The 26,114-nt window shown below is 38.3% G+C and overlaps 1 protein-coding gene across 1 annotated transcript; it reads right to left on the reverse strand.

Moving 5' to 3' along the window:
* Positions 1-4,590: 4,590 nt before the first annotated feature.
* Positions 4,591-26,104, reverse strand: LOTGIDRAFT_229985 (hypothetical protein). The gene is made up of 32 exons (XM_009046168.1): positions 25,839-26,104; positions 25,561-25,643; positions 25,061-25,255; positions 24,274-24,433; positions 23,672-23,773; positions 22,934-23,260; positions 22,479-22,598; positions 22,100-22,361; positions 21,554-21,718; positions 21,196-21,265; positions 20,625-20,792; positions 19,973-20,172; positions 19,396-19,595; positions 18,444-19,048; positions 17,292-18,100; positions 16,808-16,934; positions 15,957-16,511; positions 15,524-15,621; positions 15,131-15,291; positions 14,639-14,858; positions 14,049-14,233; positions 12,468-12,545; positions 11,851-12,036; positions 11,228-11,484; positions 10,762-11,089; positions 10,062-10,226; positions 9,476-9,830; positions 8,856-9,063; positions 8,238-8,355; positions 7,677-7,901; positions 7,229-7,433; positions 4,591-6,857 (listed from the first exon to the last, which is right to left on the reverse strand). The coding sequence occupies exons 1-32, from the start codon at positions 25,947-25,949 to the stop codon at positions 6,475-6,477; spliced, it is 7,431 nt and encodes a 2,476-aa protein (XP_009044416.1). The 5' UTR covers positions 25,950-26,104; the 3' UTR covers positions 4,591-6,474.
* Positions 26,105-26,114: the final 10 nt, after the last annotated feature.

Below are 26,114 nucleotides of genomic sequence, written 5' to 3' on the forward strand. Positions count from 1 at the left end.
TCGTGAAGATTTCATTGGTTGAAAACCAATCCAATTAGAATGCAGGAGTCTTATTTTTGAAAACTTCGTTGACCCTTTGAACTTTGAAGTGTAAATGAAATAAAACATCTTATACCTTGAACCCCAAGTAATAAAAGTAAAAGCGTATGACATTAAAGTTGTGTGACATCACTTGGTAACGGCTGCTTTACCGACCGCTTGGATATATACTGCAGCTTTGAATATGTGGCCACTAGGGTTCTAAGGGTTAAGATGATGTTGGTGGTCCAGTAATCTGATTGGTCAATCATTGAACTAATGTTAAATTTAGTTTTATCATCCAATCAGATTACTGTATTTTTTAAAATGTAGATTTAGTCTTTGTTCAGTTTTTGAAGAGAAAGCCCCAGAACTTTCGTGTTTTCTGTCTGGTCAACTTTGCTTGACTTTGCACTACTGGGTCAAAATTCATCTGAACTCAAGTTAAAGAAAGTTTTTGTCAGATCATGGATGACTTAAGTATTCTAGTCTTCTGATTGGTTAATCATTAAAATAAAATTTTATTATCCAATCAAATTACTGTATATCTTAAAATCTGGATTTGATTTGTTTAAGGTATTAAGGTGCCTGCAGTTTATTTGGATTGATTGAAACCACAATAGGGAACAGTTTAAAAAACCTTTATATAAAACCACAATATTAGCTATGTGCATGTTTAATTGTGCGCATAGTCAAACCAAGGGATCAACGCCACAAAAAGTCACGTTCCTTTAAAGGGATATAGTTATAGAATAATTCGGTGACAGTATCACTTTAAGTAGATTTTTTTCCATAGATATGTAAATCAAAAGTAATCAAATTTTAGTGCTTTCAAATTTAGATTTTGCAAAAAATTTTCAGGCTTAGTTTTGTGATGCTTTTGAATGCATTGGGCTTTTTTGGGGAAAAACTTGTCCAAAAATTGTCCAATTATTTTGATTGGATAATATTTGTTAGTTCTGCAGCAATGTGGCTTGTGGCAATTGCCTATTCGTGCTTTCATATTTCTTTTTTAGTTTATTTTTTTTTTTTAAGTATTTATGTTTATATTTTGTCAGAAATTATGAACCCCCCTCCCGCCCCCACCTCATTCCATAACCCCACCCTAGCACCTCATTATTATCAGGTCTATTTAACAATATATTCAAGTCCCATAATGTGTCTCAAACACCATTATTTTGTGATTCATGCCTTCTATAGATTGTAAAGAGATTTTCTAAATTTTTTATATGTATCAGGCACACTGATAGCATCAATTAGCACCATTATGCAAATATTTAGATGACTGTATCACTTATTAATGTCTTTGCTCGAGTTTCCATTAGGTGAATTAAACCTTTGAACCCTGAGTGATATACCCTGAACTTTAAGTCATATAACTCAAAGCATATGATGTTATAGTTGTATGACGTCACTTGGTAACCACCGCTCGGGTATATATTGCGTAATTATGTGACCTCGAGGGTTGAAATGTTGGAGTCTCTGGTCTGACCTGAACCACTCTTCATTTGTTTTGCATGAATCATGTAGTTTTCTCAGGAATAATTTTAGAAATGGCACACCTTGTTTCTGGCCTCTGTTTTGTTAGGCTTGTATCTTTATTTAAGCTTTTGTATTAATCAAGGCTTCTCCTCTTGTTTGAAGCCCCCATCTTGATAGCGGCTTCTATCTTGATTGAGGCTTGCATCTTGATAGAGGTTCCCATCTTATTAGAATCTTCCATCTTGATAGAGGCTCCAATCTGGATAGAGGCTTCGATCTTGATAGAGGCCCCTGTCTAAATAGAAGCTCCTATCCAGGCATTCTTGATGGAAGCTCCCATCTGGATTGAGGCTTATATCTTGATAGAGGCCCCTGTCTAAATAGAAGCTCCTATCCAGGCATTCTTGATGGAAGCTCCCATCTGGATTGAGGCTTAAATCTTGATAGAGGCCCCTGTCTAAATAGAAGCTCCTATCCAGGCATTCTTGATGGAAGCTCCCATCTGGATTGAGGCTTATATCTTGAAGAAGTCTATTTTCATACTCTCTTTGAAGGGAATTATTAGAATTTATTATACCGGTATATAATTTTGTATTTTCTGTTTTCTTTCATATATAACCACATTTTGGGCACTGAACCATTCATCAGTTAAAATTTCATTTAATTCAATTAGTCTACTTTTGCTTCATAGTTAAATAGATTCAAGATTTCACTGTTTTTTATTTAAGTAGAAAAATAATGAATTTTCTAAGGATTCATAGTTCATGTAAATTCTAGAATATTTTCAATTTTCTATGGAGAATAAATAGTATGTTCTTTTGTTCAATTAGGAAAGCTGTGAATTTTTTTGTCTTCAAGCTCTTTTTCATTCTTGTATAGAAGATGTTAAAGGGAATGTAAAGAAATTTTGTAGATTTTTTTTTATGTGTATCAGGAACACTGTGGTAGTTCCTGCAAGTCCACTTAAACTTAGGGCTTGATAACGTCGCTAATGTCAAAATATGCTTGTATCACATCAGGCCCTTTGCAATTAGTGACTAAGTGACCACTTAGTTTGAGGGGAATTGCAGGAACCACAGATGTCTGATTGAAAGTTGGAATGGTCCCAATTGATGCCATCAGCATCCCTATTACACATGAAAATTGTAGAAAACCTCTTTACAATCCTTTTTTAACTCTTGTGTAGAAATTAGTTAAATAGAATTCCTTTCATTATTTCTATGAAATTCATTGTGAAGCCTCATTTTTCCTTTTATAGATGTTATAGATATATTTTTTATTATTATTGTACCATGTAGATTTTTGTTACTATTTATAGTGTTTCATGGACTCTTTGTTTACATATTTTATAATTCTGTTAATGTTGACAAATGTCCATTTAGCTCATCCTAGGTCAGATATCTTGATATCCATGTGGCTTATCCTAGGGTCAAATATCTTGATATCCATGTGGCTTATCCTAGGGTCAGATACCTTGATATCCAGGTGGCTTATCCTAGGGTCAGATACCTTGATATCCAGGTTGCTTATCCTAGGGTCAGATATCTTGATATCCAGGTGGCTTATCCTAGAGTCAGATATCTTAATATCCAGGTGGCTTATTCTAGGTCAGATATCTTGATATCCATGTGGCTTATCCTAGGGTCAGATATCTTGATATCCAGGTGGCTTATCCTAGGGTCAGACATCTTAATATCCAGGTGGCTTATCTCAGGGTCAGATATCTCAATATCCAGGTTGCTTATCCTAGGTCAGATACCTTGATATCCAGGTGACTTATCCTAGGGTCAGATATCTTGATGTCCATGTGACTTATCCTAGGGTCAGATATCTTGATATCCAGGTGGCTTATCCTAGGTCAGATATCTCGATATTAATGTGGCTTATCCTAGGGTCAGATATACCTTGATATCAATATGGCTTATCTTAGGGTCAGATATCTTAATATCCAGGTGGCTTATCCTAGGGTCAGATATCTTGATATCCATGTGGCCTATCCTAGGGTCAGATATACCTTGATATCAATATGGCTTATCTTAGGGTCAGATATCTTGATATCCAGGTGGCTTATCCTAGGGTCAGATATCTTGATATCCAGGTGGCCTGTCCTAGGGTCAGATATCTTGGTATCCAGGTTGCTTATCCTAGGGTCAGATATCTTGATATCCAGGTTGCTTATTCTAGGGTCAGATATCTTGATATCCAGGTGGCTTATCCTAGGGTCCGATATCTTGATATCCAGGTGGCTTATCCTAGGGTCAGATCTTAATATCCAGGTTGCTTATCCTAGGTCAGATATCTTGATATCCAGGTGGCTTATCCTAGGGTCAGATACACCTTGATATCAATATGGCTTATCCTAGGGTCAGATATACCTTGATATTCATGTGGCTTTTCTTAGGCTCAGATATCTCGATATCAATGTGGCTTATCCTAGAGTCAGATATCTTAATATCCAGGTGGCTTATCCTAGAGTCAGATATCTTAATATCCAGGTGGCTTATCCTAGAGTCAGATATCTTAATATCCAGGTTGCTTATTCTAGGTCAGATATCTTGATATCCATGTGGCTTATCCTAGGGTCAGATATCTTGATATCCATGTGACTTATCCTAGGGTCAGATATCTTGATATCCAGGTGGCTTATCCTAGGGTCAGATATCTTGATATCCAGGTGGCCTATCCTAGTCAGATATCTTGATATCCATGTGGCTTATCCTAGGGTCAGATATCTTGATCCAGGTGGCTTATCCTAGGGTCAAATATCTTGATCCAGGTGGCTTATTAAGCCATTGTCCCTTTTCAATAACTTACAATTGAGACTCATTATTCAAGGCTACACTAACACAAAATGCAGGGTAATGGGGCAGCTCGACAGATCTGACCCTACATGTTCCTGGTATGTGATATGGCAATGCTATATTGTCACGGTTAGGGCCAGACCCACTTTTTATGGGAGTGTATTCCAATCTATTTTTGGTCTGGCCCAGCCCTAACCAGGACAATCACATCTGTGTAGAGCCGGATTTGTGGGGGTAATGACATCTTGCTGGCTAGATAGACCAAATCAGAAAAATAAAACGAAGTCTAAACATTTACAATTGAACATAAATAATAATCTGTATTTTTTTTTTAAAAAAAATGAAATAACATCTATTTAAGACATTGAAAACTAAAATGACAAGATTTACATCAGGGGAGAGGAGTGGAGGGCATGCCACACCCTTCTTTTGAACATAAACCTTACCATTTAAAAACCTTTACTCACAACTGGGGGGCACCAAATAGACTCAATTTTCAAATAAGGGCACCTCATATGCTCAGCTTGCAAAATGGGGCACCTCATATCCTCAGCTTGCAAAATGGGGCACCTCATATGCTCAACTTGCAAAATAGGGCACCACATCTGACAAGCTTGCAAAATGGGCACCTCATAGAACAAGCTTGCAAAATGGGGCACCTCATAGGACAAGCTTGCAAAATGGGGCTCAGATGTCAGCTATGGATGGAACTGGGGCACAGTCTACCATCCAAGCTTGAAAACTTCAAAGGCAGACTTCTGACTGAGCAATCTAAAAAAGCATTTTATAATTAAATAGGCCAATAATGGATTACAGTCGTAGGAAGGCAGAGTTACCTAACTTAGCTTGTGACCTCGGTCAGTCCACCAAGCCTATGACCAAGCGAAGGCTGATGACCCAGGTCACTCATGAAGGAAATTCAGCTATATTTCACCAATACAACAATTAATCAAACCATATGATACAAATATTTTACAAAACGATAGGCCTTTACAATACTTCGTAACTTTCCTCAGCAAAATATGAAAACAAGTCCATTTAGAATGGTTGCCTATAATTTCTGCTATATGAATGGATTTCGTAGAAATCGCTATAAAATGACTGAATCTGTAGGCGAGTGAACAGGACATGGCGTTGCTTTAAGCTTGGTTATATCTGAACATTTCCTGAACACTACAGAAAATTACAAATTTCTTGAGGAAATCCTTCATCAGGATTTACATTTGTACAAACATGAGGAAAAATTTCCCAAAAATGTACATAATGACGCTTGGGGATATTAAGAGGTAATACTTCGACGAAATTTCTGATGCTGGTGACATCAACGTGACGTCACTTGTGCCGTAAAGAGTCCTCACTATACTCAAGGAATAAATTGTGACTAATATATCTGCATTATGTACAAAGCGAATTATGTACATATAAATACAAATTATAAATATCACAAGTATTTTTATTCACAATCCTTAAGTGATGCAACTCCACAAAAATGGCGAAAGACCGCTAAAAATATGGTCCAATATATGAATGATTAAAAAGGGGAGGCAACTTTTGAAACGTCTGCGATACCAGTATTATGATTAAGGGTAGATAAAAATGGGCAATTTACAGAGGATTATGAAAATTAAGTTTTACATCTTTGTACACGGAGCTTTGGAAAATATTAAATACAAATTTTTCACGCGCGTTTCAAAAATTGCTTCCCGAAATTAGTGAGATTTCATTTTTGGCACACATTCAGAATAAGAAATAAATAAACAGAAATTTACATCGGCTTCAAAATAATTTGAAGAATATCCCCATTTTTCGAGATTTTATCGTAATCAAATTACGTATTCATTTTTCAATCTCGTAGGCAGAAATTCCGTTCAGTATAAATGTCTTGAGTGCCACGTCCTGGTTCTATAACGCCTGATTCATTTTCTATATATCCTTTCTTCATCCAGCATCACGGCCATTCAAATAATATGTTAAAAGTCCATCACAAACGAAAATCAAAAGTTTATCCATTCGGAAAAAAACATTTAAAAACATTACAAAGTCTCTACTTCTATATACGTATCAAGATTATCAGTCCAAGTCCATATTTAACTTCACATCCAATAATAAAATTAAAAAGCACAAAAGACAAAATTGTCAAAAAAACAGTTTATGTCACAAAAAAACTTATTTCTCACTTTTCTTTACTAGTAACGGAACTCTCTGATTTACTTTCCGCTGTATTTACAGCATCGCTTGGACTCTTCTCATCCGAGATGTCACTCTTCGGTAGTGACTTGACCTTCGGTTTATTTTGAGGATTTAAAAAACTCTGGGCATGAGCTAACACCTCTCTTCTTTGCTTCTCGTGTAAGGCCTTCATGGAAGGCGTGGCTCCTTGTTGTAGAGCTGCAGGAATCACTGGCGTAAGAGACTGAGTTGGGATGGTTATTACCCCCGTGTTAGACAGCCCAGGTCTCTGTATGGGAGGTGGAAAGGAACCTCGACTTGGCTGGGGTGGAGCCGTGTTGGGTCTCACCATCCCTCCTACCATTATTGAAGGTCGTACCACTGAAGCTGTAACAGAAAGAATAGAGGCATGAAACTTCTGTGAATACAATGACGCGTTAAGAGCAAGTTTTCTTCAGAAAATTCACAACTTATCTTCTTCCAGCTGTCAAAACAGAAATAAAATGATTGGGAGTTATACATCCTACTTTTCTGCACCTAATTCGGCTAATGAAGACAGACAAGGTCATGCAATTTGGGAAATTTTCCAGTGGCATTAGCATACTCGATTTCCAACCTTCGAAGGATCCCAGTTTATTGTTCCTTCCAAACTCTTTTTCCATGTCATCCCCTGCGATCTGCATCACTGACAGGGGAATTGGGAAGAAAAATCTCTGGATCAATCCAGAAAACTTGAAATATGGAGTTTAAGTTCTTACCTGCACCAGACAACTGCTGGGCTACGAAAGCAGCGTTATTAAACTTATTCCCCTGGGGTAACTGAGTCACGCCCGGGAATCTCTGTTGGGGTGGGGGTCGATTCTGTTGAACTTGTGAAGTGAACACCTTAGAGTTGGGACTCAAGGCTGACAATGCTGTGTTCAACATATTACTTGGTGTTATATTCTGGGAGGGTGACTTCATCTGAAATTAGAAATGAAATGGAGTTTTACTTCCAGTCTTCATGGACACAAGTAATGAGAAATGCAGAAAACTATAAGCCTGTATAGGGCTATGTTTGCTGCATCTTTGGCGTACAACCAATCAAATTGCTGCATTCAGAGATACAAGAAAAATAGCTATTACAGTCAAGGTATAAGTACAAAGTTCTTAATAGCTTGACATTGTGAAGATGTCCTTCTTTTAAAAGAAAAAAAATAAATCTACCTGGTTATTTTGATTAGACTGTGACTGTTGCTGTATAAATGAGCTAAACTGGTTATTAGGTTTATTCATGCCAGCTTGGTTAGAACCAGTGTTACCTAGGTTTATATGGGGCGTGGTGTTGGCCCCTGATGTCTGCTGGAGAGCCAGTCCTAGCCCCTGTCCAGCGTTATTAAACGTGTGAATAGAGAACTGTGGCCCTGAAGCTGCTACTTGTTGAAGTGCTCCCTGAAACAATAATTAAAATAAATATAGCCATGACACAAGTGTCCCTCAATTCAATTGGCCATCTTAGACAAGAATTGGATTTAACAAAATCCTTTTCTGCCCTGGGTAAATTCAATGGTGTACTTCTTTCATAAATAAAATATGTGGACTCTCTGAAAGGAATCCCAGTAGCAGAATGGCATACATCAACTACTGGCAGGAAGATTTAGTGAAGAATCAGAAATGATAATGAGTTTTACATCCTACTATTCTGCACCCCATTGAGAAATAAACAGACAACGCCATGCAGTGTACAATGAGGGAAATATTTCAATGTAGAATTATTAATAACTATACCTGTAAGGCTGAAGATGGTTGAGATTGTGAAGAGAAGTAACCAGTCTGAGATAATGTAGGTTGTGATTGAGGAAAGTAAGATGAAGGCTGTACAGACTGTACATTATGTACTCCACTTCTACAATGTACAAATTATAAATTATCAACACATGAGGCATAATTACAATTAAATAGTTTATCAACACATAATTACAATTAAATAGTTTATCAACACATAATTACAATCAAATAGTTTATCAACACATAATTACAATTAAATAGTTTATCAACACATAATTACAATTAAATAGTTTATCAACACATAATTACAATTAAATAGTTTATCAACACATGAGGCATAATTACAATTAAATAGTTTATCAACACATGAGGCATAATTACAATTAAATAGTTTATCAAAATATGAGGCATAATTACAATTAAATAGTTTATCAACACATGAGGCATAATTACAATTAAATAGTTTATCAAAATATGAGGCATAATTACAATTAATAGTTTATCAAAATATGAGGCATAATTACAATTAAATAGTTTATCAAAATATGAGGCATAATTACAATTAATGCACTGTACTCTTTCTACCTCCAATCTTATTAAATGAAGAGCCTTACTTACCTCTGCTGCACCAGTTGAGATCCTATCAACTGTGATGCATTCTGGGAAGGATTGGGTTGATTGGAAGCTGTCAGTATCTGGTTGTTACCGAACATAGGAGTTGTGGGTTCATACTGAATGTACATCTGACTGGGCTGATGAACTGAGGAACTGTTCAATCCTTGGTTATATTGTACTGAACCACTGGACATATTCTTCTGTAGGGAGCCTGGAAAGAATGGAATCGTTTTTAAATTGCTGAAAACATGGCTCTTTCCTTCTACTAGCCCAACTATGGCCTTACCTAGTTCCTCTAACATGACACACTGGTGTGATTTCGTCACTAGTAGGGCCAGTCATCTTGTCACTTTTTATTTGTTGAAGATGTACATTGAGCAATGAAGTAAATTTTGCAAGACAAGATCAAAAGAGTAAATGTACACATAACAGAGTGCTACAAAGTGGCCTCTGCATAGACAGCATCACAGAATATCAACAGTAAAACATCTGCCCAAACAATTAGCTCACAGTAATTTGCAAGCTTTATCTTTAGAGCAACTTAATGGCCACCCTGCAGAAATCAAAATCATTTAGGCCATGTCATTACCAGCGAAAAAGTGGCTGTAAGAAAATGGCCTTACCATAATTATTAGTTGAGGGTGGTTTGATGGAGGTGGACATTAATGATGATGTCGATGACACCATTATGGTATTATGGGTAGGATTCTGTCCATAATTTTGTTGCGTCTGACCGTAGTTCTGCTGTGTTTGACCATAATTCTGTTGGGTTTGTCCGTAATTCTGTTGGGGTGTTTGGTTGAAGCTGTGGTTACGTTGAAAGGGTGCTAGCTGTGATGGTTGCTGTTGGTACAGATCTTGGTTTGGTGTTGGTACGAAGAGACTTGGTTGGGAGAAACTCGAGGATTGGCCAAGTTGTTGTTGACCAAGTTGTGATTGGTTTTGAGACAAACTGAACCCAAAACTTGGCTGCGAAAACTGGAAGTAAAAATTGGGAAAATCTGACATGACCACCATTTGCTTGAAGTAAACAAATTAATGACATCGTGTAAAGATTCCAACGCTATAACAAACTGCGCTACACCCCACCCTCTTCAATACAAATCTAAATCAAATGCACAAGGCAAAACATAATGTAACCATCTATCATGGTACAATTGGTAATACCCTGCACAATTTGGTAGCAAGAGGATGTTAACTAACACCTACCCTAGATTCAGGAGTGAGTAACTGTGATCCCAGCTGTATTGTCTGAAATGGCGGAGGTTGATTTTGGACGACGACTGGAGGACTGGGTACAGCAGACATACTAGACATCAGGTTGTTGGTATTTGACATGATGAAATCTATTGTCTGAAACTGCTGGGGTTTCACCTAGAAAAGAAAATATTCCTTCTAAACATCTGAAGTTACAGTTTTCACTTAGACAGACCCATCGCCTAAAGGTTCTTGGTGGCAGAGTAAAATCTCCCATGTCCTTGCGCTTCCACGACTAGATTATCACATTGCAGACATAATTTATCATATAAAACTTCATTGGTTGTTTTATCGTCTGCGAGACAGAACGTCATCATCCAATCAGTTTACTTTCCATTTCAATTGCATGATCCACATGGAACAACCAATTGGAAATTTCTCAGAATAGTTAGCTAATGGAAGATTGTACCCTGCATTTCTGCACCTTAATGGACTAATGAAGGAGAGCAACACCGTGCAGTGTGCAATGAGGGGAAGTTTTGGGAGGACAGCGGCATTAGCCTGCTCTTTTTCGATTTCCACTGTCTAGGGGTCTTTAACGTGCACAGCCTGTAGCAGACAGGGCCTGGGTTTATTGTCCCATCCGCAATACTAGACTCTTTTTCCACGTCATCCCCATCACTGTATCACTTTTTGATTTCAAATAAAATACCTTGCAGACGTTACTGGGTTCCGACATATAGTTAGGTTTATGGTCATTCTCCATTTTCATATCCATGGTGTTTGAGAAGTTCAGATAGTCGTGTGGTCTGGGTGATAGAGATGACTGGCTAGGCGAGAAGTTGTTACTGTCGCTATGGTAACTGCTCAAATCGTTACGGCTAGAAATAACGTTATCCATGTTATTCTGGACTGGAGTGAGCGCCCTCTCTACCTCGCTAGTCGGAAACGAGTCAAAGGTGTTGTTATTGTTGCTGTTTGATAAACTCTCGTCGATGGAGGAACTGATGGATTGGCGTGGCGTCGTAGACTCTGGCATCCTGCAATTTCAGAACATTTATTCAACATCAGGAACTTTTCGAGCATACAAGCATCCTGGAATTTTTTGAATTAAGAAAAGAACATACTGTTAACTCAGAATATTGAAAGCCAAAAATAGGAACTCGAATTCTACTTACGGTTTCTCATAAACAGTCTTCATAGAAGAACTCTCCCAGACTTTCTTCACTTGAGCTATCTTCTGGTTGAGATCCTGTGTGGAAGGTGACGTAGGTGACGTAATGACAGGCTGACTAGTGCCTGTGACGCTGCTGGTGCTGACAGGCTTACATACATCTGTGGAAGACATCACAATTTGTTCCGATTCTATTCTTGTCTCGGTTATGTTCACCAACGTTGCATCAAATTCAAAATCTAAATTCATAGTGTTGTCACCCTACAATGGAATAAATTAGTGATGTTATTGTGGTCTGGAAACTATGACTGTTTTAAGAGTAGCCCCCCTTGGGAGAATAGAGCAGAAGGTTCAGTTATTTAGCAAATATTTTGCACAAAACAGATTTCTTGTTTAATGTCCTTTCCTTCTGCCTATTAGATCACACTATGAAGTGCACAATTAGATAAAATTTTCCAAATTAACCAACACTTTTCTTTGATTTTAACACTATTTCCAAACCAATGTTGACTCTCAAAAATTATATCAAAGAAATTAGGACTAAAAGCAAGTCAAAGAGTTTTCATTACATTCCAAGACATCAATGAGTAAATTCAGGTTAAACAAGAGCAATAACTCTTGACATACCTTTCCAAACAGCGTATCTTTGAAAGCTGGCATCTGTATAGGTTCAGTTTTCTCTATGGTAGTGATTCTACGCTGTTCTTTAATAATCTCAGTAGACTGTTTCTTCAAGTCATCTACTACAGATACAACCTGGATATCTTTAGTTATAGGTTTCACTCCACGAGCTGAGGTTGAACCTGTACTTATCTGGAAAAAAAAAGAGTTAAACAGATTAATATTATATGGATGCCATGGTGGAAGAACTTAAATGAGTTTCAGTGCCTATTTTAAGGCTACTGAGGGCAAGCAACACCATGCAGTGTACAAAAAGGGAAAGTTTCTGAAAGGACAGCGTCATCGAGTTACTCTTTTTTGATTTTCAACTAATAAGGGATCACAAGAATTTATGACTTTGTAGAAGAAATTAAATGAAATTTCACCTTTTCGGCGCCAGTTTTTGCTTGTGAAGACGGTTACACCATGCAGTGTGTAATGAGGGAAAGTTTTGGCAGGACACCAGCATGAACCTCCTTTTTGATTATCAACGGTCGAGAAATGTTAATGATACACAGGGCTTTTGTTTATTGTTAGTAGCGATGAACTATGGAAACAGAAAAATTACTTAAGATTTCACTAACCTTAGGTTGCCTTTGTGGTTTAGGGGCTTCAAATTCACCAATCTCCATATCAGAAGCCTTGAAAGTATCCACTACCACCTACAATTAAATAAATAGCCCATAATAATCACTGAACAAAACAAAAATACAAAAAACATTGAAATCATAAGTATTCAAAGCTGTAAAAACTTTCATTTGTTAATTTTAATTAAGAAAAAAAAAAATAGAAAGCATTAAGCCACTTTGTACAATTTCTAGTGCCAGGTCATTTTCTGGTTACACTTTTTAAAGCCTGTTTGGTACCCTAAAGCTATATCTAAAGCCATCTCGCGTCTTTCAAGGAGGATTGAGTCTTCATCTTGAAACCCTTGCTCCAACAAGTAGATATGTAAAACACCATTTAAAGGGATTGTAAAGAGGTTTTCTAAATTTTTCATGAATATCAGGGACACTGATAGCATTGATTTGCATCATTCCAATTTCAAGTCAGATGTCTGTGGTTCCTGCAATTCCATAACTGAGCGTTAAGTGTCTTCATATCCTGTTCAGAATTTCTATAATTACAGGAACCACAGACATCTGAATTTGAATGATGCAAAAAGAAGCCATTTCCACCAACTTTGACCTTTATTATTGGTTAAGACTATGGATTAAAAAATCTGTATGTTGGATCAAGGGTTAGTTCTATAAGACTCGTACCTCCTGTGTTGAAGCCAGATAATGTAAAGCTAGACCTACTCAGCTACGACTAATGCACAGTTGAGAGACAAGCTTATTGATCGTGCTGCTTTAGAAGACAAGTCTAAATTCGCATGGAGAAAATTTGGTAAAAAAAAAAATGTTAATAAAAAATAGTTTGAAAGTGCTAAAGTGTTTTGAAAACAAGGAATTAGCAAGAAAAAGATTTTTAAGAAAATTACAAAAAAAAAATTAGTAGTGCTTTTGCAGATTTTCAATTTTCTAAGGTTGTTTAACAAATTTGATTATCTACTGAAAATATCCAGAAATTTGTGAAGGAAAGCCTCAGTGGTTATTTTTTTTTTAAGCCAGTATAAAAATACTTTTTGCTAAATGGAAGCGCTGAATCATTCATACTATCATTTGAGAATATTCTTACTTTGCATTTTTCAAGGACACTTTGCGGTGTATAATAAGGGAAATTTGCCATGAATGCAAGCTGCAATAGCCATATTTTGGCATTTCAAAATAAGATAGTAAACTTTTTAGCAATCTATGGTCTTATTTTCCGAAAAATCAAAAGGATTATACGATATTTGAAACAAGAATCAAATATTTTTTTAGCAAAATATTGACAAAAAATTTCAACTTGTGGCATCCTTCACGCATTTCCAAAATTTCCAAAACCTTTCTAACTAATCATAGCCTCTAAAAGACTCCTGATAAAATATAATGCTTTCTAAATTTGCTACTGGGTTGTCTACAACAACGATTATATACAAATAATTCATGCAGTATGCCCGTCACCCGTTAACAGGGCGCTAAGAGTTCGATTCCAGGTACCTTCTTGTCATCTTTAAGCTTGTTTTCTGCACTGGGGGAGCTGCGAGTTGAAGAGCCAGCTGAATTAGGCCGGTCACTTACGTCAATCCCACTGTCATGGTTATCATTGTTGCCTCCCTTCTCAAACTTCATTTCGTGCCCGGAAGCACTGACTGAGAAGTTGATTGGTTTGGTCCAGGCGCTGACAGTAGGTACGGGAGCTGGAGCCGAGGGCACGCTCACTGTGGTTGTCTTGACAACTGGAGTCACGGCGACGGTTGTCATGCCTGAAATACAATTGAATAAATATAGAATCATTTGGAGGTGATAGGGAAAACAGAGCGAGAGCCTCTGCAATTGGATGGCAGAGATCTACATAGAAAACCCAGACACACAACAATCCAATTCGCTACTGACAATATGGCTGTCTTAGTAGACAACGATCTAACTAGCCCAAGATTTCCTAGATCAAAAGCCATCACAGGTCCAACTCTTCAAAACACCGGCCATGGAATAAAAATTCTGTTATTCAAGATATGCACGAGCTTGTTCCCTCAAAAGAAAATTAAGAAAATATCACTCTTGAAGCCATCAAAAGTCAGTTTTGTCATTTTGCTTCTAATATTTTGTCCTTCAGTAAGTACCATAGAATCTCACTAAATGTTTCCGATGAAAATGTTCCTGGAACTTACTTTTAGTGGAGTCTATGTCTAGGCTGGTAGAATTAGCTGGTATATCATTGGCCAAGTCATTATCCCACTGTTCTATTTTTGGCATTATATTTTTACTCATTTCCTTCTCTTTTTCTTCCTCCTCTTTCTTTCTGGCCAGACGTGGCGGCAGACGGCTAGATTTACCATAGCGCTGACGATCTATCTTAGCAGACGACATTCCTTTTGGCTTGGCAACAACCTAGAAAACAATACCAAATAGATCTAATTGACAGTCAACAAAAGTTGATAAAGAGCTTGGAACTGGTACATAGAAATATATTAACACTGCTAACACAACCTCTTCGCCCACCATGACCATAAAATTGAGAATATATTTATAAGTCATAAACACTATTTTCACAGCATGTATCGAATGCAGCCTAATCCATACTGGTAAACAGCAATCTATATCCCTCAAAAATCAAATCATTAACCTTAGTTAAAATTTATTTTAAGGAGACCCATGCTTACTTTAGCTCCCTTTTTCACTTCCGTTTTCTTTAGTTCAGTCTCTTGTTTTTTCTTAGGTACAGCCTTTTTATACGTTACTTCCTGAAACCCATCATCTTTCTCAAATAAAAAAGTCGGGTCATCAATGGTGACCTCTGGTTGATCATCAATTACCACTACACCTACAAAATACGCAGAAAATTTTTATTAACAGACTTGAGCAGACGGACAAGGGCAGAAACAAAACAGAAGTACATTTCTGCTCAAATTTAGCGAATACTGTTGGACTAAAATCTAAACACTAAAACCATGCAGTGTGCAATGAGGGAAATTTTACAAAACGGTAGCAATTGCCTTGTCCTTTAGGATTTCCGACAGTTCAGAGATTTTTAATATGCTTGAAGATTAACTTACTAGCATAGTTATTAATGTCTATATTGGCTAAGGCATCTTTCTTCTCTTTCTCTGTAGGTAATGGCTTAGATACATCACTCAGTTCACTCTTTCTTTTCCTGTAAAATACATTGAATATGTGAGGATGTAATGGTTAAAATGGCGACAATGGGAGTTCTGTGTCTGAGTGAGACTGGACAAAGATGTTACTAATCTGAATTTTTGCAAGGAGTGAGTCAGAAACCATTAATGAAAGAATCAAGATTAGACTTGTTTGGACAGACAACATCATGCTCTGTGCAATGAAGGAATTAAGCAAGGACACCAGCACTAGCCTAAACTTTTATAAGTGGGTTCAAAAGTCATAAGATTGAACCTACAGGTAAGCAGCAAGCATCTTAGACACAAAGGAATATGGCAGAAGACAGGGGTGAAAAAGAAATTTCAGACTTACTTGATGCTGATATTATTAATGGCGTTATTGATAGCTGTTTGGTCAGTATGTACGATACTATCGACTCTATAAACATTCACGTTCTCCTTATAGTTCGAGTGCATCGAGGCTTTGTTTTTTGGACCCCCGTTGCCATTTCTAGGGGGCCCGGTCCCGTTTTTTGTCGGATTTGGGGACTTTTCTTTGTTGTTTCGGTTGTCGTTTCCACCCATATTTCTATTGTCGGTAGGAACTCGTCGATTTTGACGATCGTTCAATGGCCGCTGGTTGGAGAAACTTTTCTTAGACATTGGAGGCTCTCTCCGGTCTTTTCCACCTCCATCTTTATCGTTTTTTGAATCCCGATTAAAATCACTGGATTCAGATGCCGTCTCCCATTCTTCTCCTTCATTTGACATCTGCTTGGCTAACGGAGGTCTCGAGGGTGCCGAGTTTGATCCTCGCCCCCTTCCTCTTCCCCGTGGTCCTCTTTCATAGCCTCTCCCTCGATCTTGAAACCCCCCACGTCGTGCAAATCTTGGTGGCGGTTGATTTCTTTCAGATCGACGATACTCCCTGAAAATGGAACGTCCCTATATATTGCAATGATTATCATGAGAGATCATTGTGTACAAACAAATGGAGATATTTTTTTTTGAACTTGTTTAGAAACGGATTCTTAAAAATCTTGTCAGAAAATAAAATTGGATGGAGTTTGAATCCCTTGCAGCAAAAACAATTCCCGTTCCACAAAATTTTAACAAAGACACAATCAAAAAAAAAACTGATGTAACAAACTATGAAATTGATTTTGAGGATTGACCAATCAGATAAATGGAACCCATAAATAAGTTAGATGGTACTGTCCTTACCTGCTATCATTTTGATTGTCTCTATTGCGTGATTCTCCACTATTACTGGGTGGTCGACCAAATCCACCTCTAGGAGGTCCAGACATATATCTTTTACCACGAGGTCCACCTCTTGGTACACTGTTACCTGAAAACAAAATTTCAAAATTGTAGGAAAATTGAAAAGGTAGCTTGATATGTTGGGATTGAACAGCTTGGTACTTATGCAAGGGAATTGCCCTAGCCAACACAAATACCATTCAGTAAATGACCGTATTAGATGTTGAAAGTACTGGTTTTGAGGATTTGGACCCATGGCATGATGGCACTTATTGCTCAGTAGACCACAACCCAACTTGCAACATGGTGAGCTAACAGCACATAATTAATTTCTCTAGAACCAACTTGTCCTAATTCACCAAGACAGATACAAAAAAGTTCAATGTAAAACTCCATTCCGTTTAATTTCTGAAGCTTATGTAGAAGATCAAAAATTCTAACTTACCTCCTCTTCCACGTCGAGAAGGTTCCCCTCTGGGAACAAAGGCGTTATTTCTGGGTCCACCATCTTGATGCTCGTTATTCCTATATCTGTCATCATACCTCTTGTCATTGTATCCTCCGCGGTGATCACGATGATTATGGCTGTTCCGACTAGAATTCCTCTCGTTGCTATCACGTTTTTCACGATTATCACGATTTTCAGACTTTGGCTGATGCTTCGTGTCATCTTTAGCGCTTTTTGGTTTTGAGTCTTTTGACGAATCTTTCGGACGAGAATTGTCTCGTGCCTCAGAAGTTCTTTCACTTGACGTTTCACTAAAGGAACCACTCGTATCATCCACAGACACGTCGCTATCCTCATCCTTTCCTCGACGTCTTTTGGACGCTTCGAAGTCTTCGGCAGCTTCATCCTCATTCTCTCCCCAACGTCCAATACTTCCCTTCGCGTTGTAGTCCGAGCGACCACTGCTTTGATACGATCTATCGTAGCTGCGATAATCAGCACGACCTCGTCCCCTTGAAGTGTAACTTCCTCTTTGGCTTCTTGCTCTACCACGCCCTCTACCTCGTACGAATTCGCGACCACGTCCAGACATACGACCATCGTCTCGGTAACGATCTTGACGACTGTCGTACCGATAATCTTCGTCCTTCTTTCGCTTCACTGGTGGTCTTCCAGACTGGTTCGCATGCTCTTGTTTCTTTTCTGTTGGAGATTTTGGACTTTCTTCAACTTGCTTTTCAACATTTTCTTTGTCCTTTTCTGCTGCAGCTCTCTTCTGTTCTTCTTGCTTCTCTTTGTTTCTCTCCCTAAAAATATAGAATTATTCACAATATCAGAAGTGGACAGGATTTTCTAAATTTTTGAACAAAACCACAATTTTTTACAAGGATATCAACTTCCAGAGGATCCTACCTAACAGCTGATCCTTATCAAAACCTGGCACTGATCTTTCCTCTGTACCCATTTACAGCTGGGTCGACTGGAATAACAAGGTCATCACTGGTTTGATTCAAGTAAGCAAATGATTCTAGAGCTTTTACCAACTGTGTTACAACCAGTAATGACAAATGTGATCACCAACTTGGCATCATTTAATCAAATACATATCTGGTTCCCAAGATATTCTGGAATTAAGAATTTTGGACTCACCAGTAGTTCTGTGGTTTTACTTCAACTTCAGCTTTTGGTTTTGGAGTCTCCTGGCTGTCTAGTTTAACTGGTTTACTATCCCACGTATTCGACTCTTTATTCTTGGGTTCCCAACTTTCTGTTTTCTGGGGTTTCGGTTCCCATTCATTCTTCTGAGATTTTGGTTCATTTTCTGTTTTGGGACTTCGAGTATCACGATCATTTCTGCCTGACTTTTCCCACTCTGGTTTCTTGGTTTTGCCGATCCAATCGTTCTTGCTGGGGGGTTTGTCCCATTTGGATTTGGGTGAAGGCTGTTGACGATTGTCCCAATGGTTTTCACGGCGACTATCATTCTGCTCGGATCGGTTGTCGTGATCACGATCTTGACGGTTGTCACGACTATTTCTCGTATCAGGTCTGCTGTCACGGTGATTTTGTCTATGATCTCGGGAGTCTTGACGATCTCTAGGATCTTGCCGATGGTCTCGGGAGTCTAGCCGGACATCTCTGGACTCATTGCGATGAGAGACCTCATTTCTTTTAGGTTTCTCGTAGTCTCTGTCGTTTCGACTTTCAGAACTTTTCAAATCTTTGGTTTGAATTTTAACATCTCTTATGGTTTCCTGGAAAAAATATAAATGTGGATCTTCAGACTTTTAATTTCTGGTCAACCAGAACAACTTGAGTTTAAATTTGTTCAAAATTATCCATAACTAGATAACAATGAAAAATTTTGGGATAGCGAAACCCAATTTTGAGCAATATGGCAGCCTCTTTGGATTAACATAACACATCTTGATTGGTTAATATTAGCTACAAGAGAACAGAACTGTGGTAAAGGACTTGTTAGATCACAATGGTGACGAAAAAAATATCAGAAAAAACAAAAAGGAAAAGAATTTGTTTTCTTGTTCTAAATACAGGAGGATTCACAAGAAGTTTGACCTCTGGACAAAAAAAATCGACGAACCTTAGGAGATTCCTTCTGCGTATGAAGCTTCTCATTAGAAATTTCTTTGGGTGAATCACTTTTACGTTCCTGAGAAGTGTTTGAGCTGGTGGACATGCTGGATGCGCTACGTTTTAACGACGTGTAGTTGGTACTCCGCGAGGGAGGTGGTTGTTGTGGTTGGGGCATGGGTGGTGGACAATAGTGGTAATTCTCTCTTCCTGGAAATATAACATGGATATTATTTCTTTTGAAATAAATTTAAATCCTTTGAAAAAGTTCTTAGTAGTATTTGGCCTTCATAAGACAAGGACAGCTTGTAAATCAATATATTCTAAAGGTTATTTTGTGTATTTGAGACACTTATAGCATCTGTTTGCACCATTCTAATTTCCAGTCAGACATCTGTGGTTCCTGCAATTTCACTAACTCTAAGTGTTATATAACATAATGAAAATTAGAATGGTGCAAATTGAAGCCATAGATGACCCCCAATTAAATCATAAATGGTGAACATGCCTTTTAAGTAGCCCTACTCAAAACAAGACCTCTTTGGCTTCCATAGTTCTGAAGTAAATCAACTAAAAACTATACTTACTAGGTCTCTCGTGCTCACTATTGTAAGAGCGTAAAGATCCTGGAGAAGAACCATGTCTGACCGGTCGCGAAGGGTACTGACCATGTCCAGTCCATCGATCTTCCTTCTCTTCTATACTGTCATCTCCACTAGTCCTAGAGTCTTTCTTCTTCTCTTCCTTTTCCCCTCCTCGACCTTTGTCTTTGTGGCTTTCTTTTACTCTGAATGTACAATGATGGATAGAATTAGAAAAGGGGATTAACTCTTATTTTAATTGTTGTCAACTCTGTGAATTTGAACACTAAATTTCAATTTTTCAAGATTTTGTATTGAGGTGGGGATGATTATCAATCTCTACACCTACTATCTCACATAACAGATACTATGATTAGTAAAGGGCAATAACTCTTATTTCAGTAGCTGTCAACTCTGTGAATTTGAACATATCCTAATCTATCTAGCCTTTCAACCTAGCCTGCCACTGGTGGCAGTTTTACCAGAAACATAATTTGGGATATATACCATGGCGCCACCATATAAGGTCCTTCACAATGATGTCACAAAACAATGACGTCATATGCTTCAAGCTTAGGAGTTCAGGGTATCCACTCAGTGTTCAAAACCACGTTTTAGCCAAAATATGGAGAAAAGCACAAAACGTTTCAAGACTTACTTATCCTCGCCTTTATGATCATGCCGATCATTTTTATCATTTATTTCATCGAAGACATCTCGAGATGAATCTCTATGGTCGTCATCCTCTTTATGATAACTATCGTGTTCACTAGTAGCTGATTCCACATCTTCTTCCGTGGTATTCTGACGCTCAAAATCACGAGAACTGCAATTTAAAATGGGTGGCATTAAAATGGGTGGCATAACAAGGGTGATTCTTAACTACAGTACAAACCATCCATTGATGTTGGATCCTGGCTCCAACAACCACAACTACCTAGTGTGTGATAGCAGTTTGCTGGAAGTTTGCGTTAACTTGTCATCTACCAACAACTACCTAGTCTGTGATAGCCGTTAGCTGGAAGTGGATATCAAATGGGCGACTGAATAAGCAAACAAGCATTTTAACTCACTGAACCACCATATATATTAACGGCAATGTATCTTATGAATCCCTCATATTTGAAACACCTGAATGCATTTTAATATACACCAACTGAATGCAACAACTCTAAAGTGGTCTCTTTCTTTGAGAATTCTTGAAACTTTTGAAAGTAAAAGATACTTACTTGCGTTGCTCGTAACGTTCATATTCTTGCTGATAATAATACTGAGCTCTTCTCATTTCATCAAATGCTCCTGAAATTTAGACAGGAAGTTTTTGGTCCTTTTCTGCTCTAGTTTGGCTTAGGACAGTGCCATGCAGTGCGCAATGGAAGAAATTCTAACAGGCCAATAGCATAAGTCTATTATCTCCTCCGGTATCTTTTGAGAACACATCTGGAGCAACTAGACTTTTTTTTTCGTTTCAGCCACTCCGACCTGCATCACTGACAGGGGCATCTTGACCTATGAAAGGGTTAAACCACTTTACCTTCAGGTAAGCAATCAAGCATTTCATGTATCTAACTGAGTCACCACACTTACCTGGATGTGGTGGAGGAAATCCACGTCCTTCCATCCAGTTTCTATGATCACGTTGTTGCTGCTCGTAATTCCCCTCCGATGGTGGTCGGTTATCATCCTGGCTATCAGCACCTGAACCGTGACTATCAGTTCTACGTCTGACTGGTGCTGGGAACATTGGCATACCTGTGATAGAAATAAAACAATATATGACCTTGACCATTGCTTCTATAGAATAGTATCTACAATACCACCCAACAATAAATCACGCTGGAGCTTTCAAAATCAATTGCCATTTGAACGCATTTTTCAACCTCGAGGAAAATCAATTGAAACACTACACCAATGGTGTACAATTTACCTCACACTGATATGTTTGGTAGAAATAGATTGATTTTGAGTTTTACACCCTAATGTCCTGCACCTAACTGGGCTCACAAAGACAATAAATCAACTATCTTAAAGAGAGAGGGTATAAATATAGCAGCTCTAAAAAGACAAAAGGACAATCCAACTTCAAGAACCCAATAATTCCCAAAGCCATAGGATTAAATTCTATTGTCCTACCTTGCATATCAACTGGAGGTCTCCCAGCATATCTTGGATCCATAAAAGGGGGCATGGCACCCCATGCTCTAGGATCGTAGGGCCATGGTGGGGGTGGCCCCTGTCGGAAGCCTTGTGGAGGCATACCAGAATGGGTACCAGGGGTGGTAGGACTCTGAGAGGTGGGTCCACTACCTCCACCCTGCCTCATCTGTTCTTGTTGCTGTTTCTGGAATCGAGGTGGCACTGTGTTTCTTGATTTATTATAATTACTTTGGTTACCCTGGAAACAAATTTTTTTTAAATAATTTCTGTAAAATTGTCCAAATATCTTCATTTACACCCAAGCTCAAAAAACATTCAGACATCAAAATCTTGAATGCATAACATTTCAACATACCTTGGAGCCATCGCGGCTGGGTACTCTTTCAGCTCTAGGAGGGTCTCTTTCCCTGGGATCTTTCTCACTGCTCTCACTGGTTCGACTGACTTCACTCTTCTTATCATCATCTTCTGTTTTCTATAATAAACAGGGATGTTGTTTCACAGTCATGTTTTCTTTGCCGGACAAATTTCAGTGCCAATTTAGAAATTGATAAATGAGATATGTTCTAGCACTCGACGTTATGACAAATTGCTTATTTGCAATGCCATGCAGTGTGTGATGAGGGAAACCAAGACAACGCAAATGCATGAGTCTATTAGGAATTTCAAGTATACTATTTAAGATTGCTAAAATCAGTTCGAAAGAAATGGAATGGAGTATTACATCCTGGGCAAATTCAGACCAACATCTCCACACAGTGTGCAATAAGGTAAAATGACACTATTAGTAGTCTATAAAGCTCAACTTACCGAGTCTTCCCTCTTGCGGACTCGTTCCTCTAATTGTTTTAATTTTTCTTGAGCAGCAGCTTTGCGTTCAGCCTCAGACTTCTTCTCACTCTCTTCACGTCGAGCACGCGCTCGCTGAACAGCAGAATGCACCTCTTCCGTCGATTGCTGACGTCTTTGTTGCCACATTTCATCGTCATCATCAGTTGATTTTTTACTCGGGGATGGTTGTTGAGGGGGTGGGGGACCAGATGGATGACCGAATGGGGGTCTCTGGCCTGGGTGTGGCATTCTAAAAGGGAATGGTGCCCTCATGCCATAATCAAAAGGATGCATTGGCCAACCTCTCTGCAATGACAAAAAAAATATTTCTTCTAAATAACAGAAATGATATGAAGTTCGGACCTATTGTTCTCTTCCAGTTTGTCCCTTTGAAGTGTTGAATGAGGGAAATTTTTCCAGGACAGGGAATAATCTTATTAAAGAACTTGGTACACTTACCTTATGCATCAAAACATTACAGATCTTCAACTAATGACAGTTGTATCTTTTAATTTAATGACAGGTGAACCTTACTCCAGATAATTGTTTTGAAAAGTTTTATCGGCAAGGCATTTCAATAAGATTACAAGACTGAATTTTCATTTAACTACAGACAAACCAAAACTCTTACACTGTTCATTCTGAATAGAGGTACAGGTATTGAGCAAATTATTGGAATAAAGTGAAAAGGAATCCTAAAAAAAATATTCAACTTACCCCATCCATGCCAGGATGTGGGGGTCTGGGTTGACCTCTAAATTGAGGAGGAACTGGTCCATGCCAATTCTCTCTTGCTATATTACCACTACTAGGGCTATCCTGTAAATCATAGAATGACAAATGAGGCTTTTGTCTTGCTTTTCCAGTAATAAAATGAAATGAATGGAGTTTTACGTCCTACTTTTCTGCATCATGAGGGCTAATGAAGACGGGATTTGGTTTTCCAGAAGTTTCCTTGAAACTCCTTAATCTTATTTCATGGATGGACATCATTAGGCACAAGTTTCATTAAGGGAATTATGAGGTGTATCGGGGACACTGATAGCATCTATTTGCACCATTTATGACGTCACTAGAAAGGAACTGCATAGATATTAATAATAGCTTCCGGTATATACCCTCTAGTGACATCATAAAATGCATTAGTTTTAGTGGCCAGAGCCAAATTGACCTTTCCAGGAACTTATCAAAGCAAGGCAAAACCATGAAATGAAACAAAGACAGAAGTCATGTGTTCTACTGTTAAAGACTTTATTGACAATGCCATCCAGTTGGCAATGAGAAAAATTTGACCAAAGTGAATGAAATTAAGCACATACCTTTTCCTGGTCATTATCTTTATCAAGGGGACTACGTCTATGACCTTCAACTCTATCACGATCTGACCTTGGTGTGTGACGATCATCATAATCATCTTCACCATCACCACGGTGATCTCGAACATCAAAACCACGATTAGCTTTCTTCTTACGCTCTCTTCTGTTAGGAGGAAAAGAATTTTGATGAGACAAAGACTTGCTTTCAGCCATGAATGGCAACAAACAAAATGAAATGGATGGAGTGGCTTTTACTTTACTAAATCTAAACCAATAGGCTTATCTTTCGAAATTATTGTTTTCATTTTTCCCTTACAGGACTGGCAAAGTTAAATATTTCTATACAGCTTTTGTCATTTTGAATTAAGAGTAATGAAAACATGCCTTTTTTCTGGGTCGCCGCCATCTTCATCATCACTAAATACTAGTTTAGCACTGAAAATAGATAAATTGTTACATATATTTCTAATAATAGTCAGGGTAGATATTGCCCTCCAATATCCCCCCTCCCCCACCACCAACACAAGTTTTAACATATAATCCTAAAATTTGCACCAAACACACATCAAAATAGACAGAAAGGAATTGAAAAGAACACCAAAGAGTCCTTAACCTAAACTAACCTAGAATTCTTTTTTAAGATTTTGAATGTGCTGTTTTCAATGGAGATTGGAACCATAATGCATCGCCCTTCGCAGTTTTTTTCTCCCTCAACCAATGGCGTGTTTGTCTTCTTAAGGTAGTCCCTTAAACCCATACCCCTTCCCCTCAAAATATAAACCATGCTTACCTATAATCTATTTCACCCTGGGCTCCAGCCCAGCCCCCGTCACTAGCCTCAGATTTGAGAATCTGGTCAAAGTTTTTTAAGTCTTTATCTGTAATGATAGCTGCACGGAAAGAGGGATCTCTCTCCTCATCATTATTACCACCAGGTGGCGGTAGTTGTTGACGATTCTGGGGTGGCGGGGGACCTCGCGGAAACCTGACAACAAAGAAAAAAATTCATAAAGATAAATTTGACAGACAATAATCACCCTTAATTTAACAAATGAGCTCTTCCAATTATACATGAACTGTTTGATATTGATAGAAAAATTATAAGTCGGGAAGTGTTCATTAGTAAGTTGAGGGGTATACATTATATCCAATACACTGAGGAAACATATTGGCCCATCTTGACGAACAGATGCAACTTAGAAGTGTCCCAAATTGCTTAAAGCAACCAGAAAAACAAAGGTAAATTAATGTCTCCGGTTAAAATACTGACAAAATAATTTTCTTTCTTACCTTCCATCATATGGAAAAGGTCTTGGCGGCATTCCAGGATAATTTGGCGGAAAGCCTGGTCCTGGAAAATTTCTCCCAAACATCTGGAAAATAGAAAATATATACTCAATGACAAAATGATCTTTGACATTACCTTGTTACGTAAAGGAATTAAATGGTCCATTTGGTCGATTTGTAATTCAGATTTTTTTCCGATGATGACTGTTCCTTAAATTCTGGAATTCATTTCGGTTTGGATCTCAAAAGGGGTTTTAAACGATAAAACGATTTCAACTTACATATGGTGGCATCATCCCCCTGTACTGTGGTGGTATTCCCATGGGCCCCATAGGCATCGGACCTTGTGGTGGGCCCTGATTAGCACCAGGTCGTCCTGGCATAGGGGGCATGGGAACCTGCTGGCCACTAACGGATGTCGGGGTCTGGGGGCCATTCGCTTGTGTTTCGGTCTGGCTTACTGTAGGTTGTGAGGGCGATGTCGTAGAGTCGGATTTGGGAGTTTGTTGTGTAGCCCTTCCTCCGCCTTCTCGCCAACTCCCTACATCTAAAAACAA

This window comes from Lottia gigantea (genome assembly GCF_000327385.1).
Source record: "Lottia gigantea unplaced genomic scaffold LOTGIsca_10, whole genome shotgun sequence".
Classification (NCBI taxonomy): domain Eukaryota; kingdom Metazoa; phylum Mollusca; class Gastropoda; family Lottiidae; genus Lottia; species Lottia gigantea.

Excerpts from the sequence above, each read along its gene's own strand:
- LOTGIDRAFT_229985 (XM_009046168.1), bottom strand. The coding sequence starts at position 25,949 with ATGCCCCCTATGCCAGGACGACCTGGTGCTAATCAGGGCCCACCACAA. Across the intron at positions 14,859-15,130 it reads AAGTGAAAAAGGGAGCTAAA|GTTGTTGCCAAGCCAAAAGG; the intron begins GTAAGCATGGGT and ends ATTGTTTTCTAG. Across the intron at positions 12,546-14,048 it reads ACCATGACAGTGGGATTGAC|GTGGTAGTGGATACTTTCAA; the intron begins GTAAGTGACCGG and ends ATTTAATTGTAG.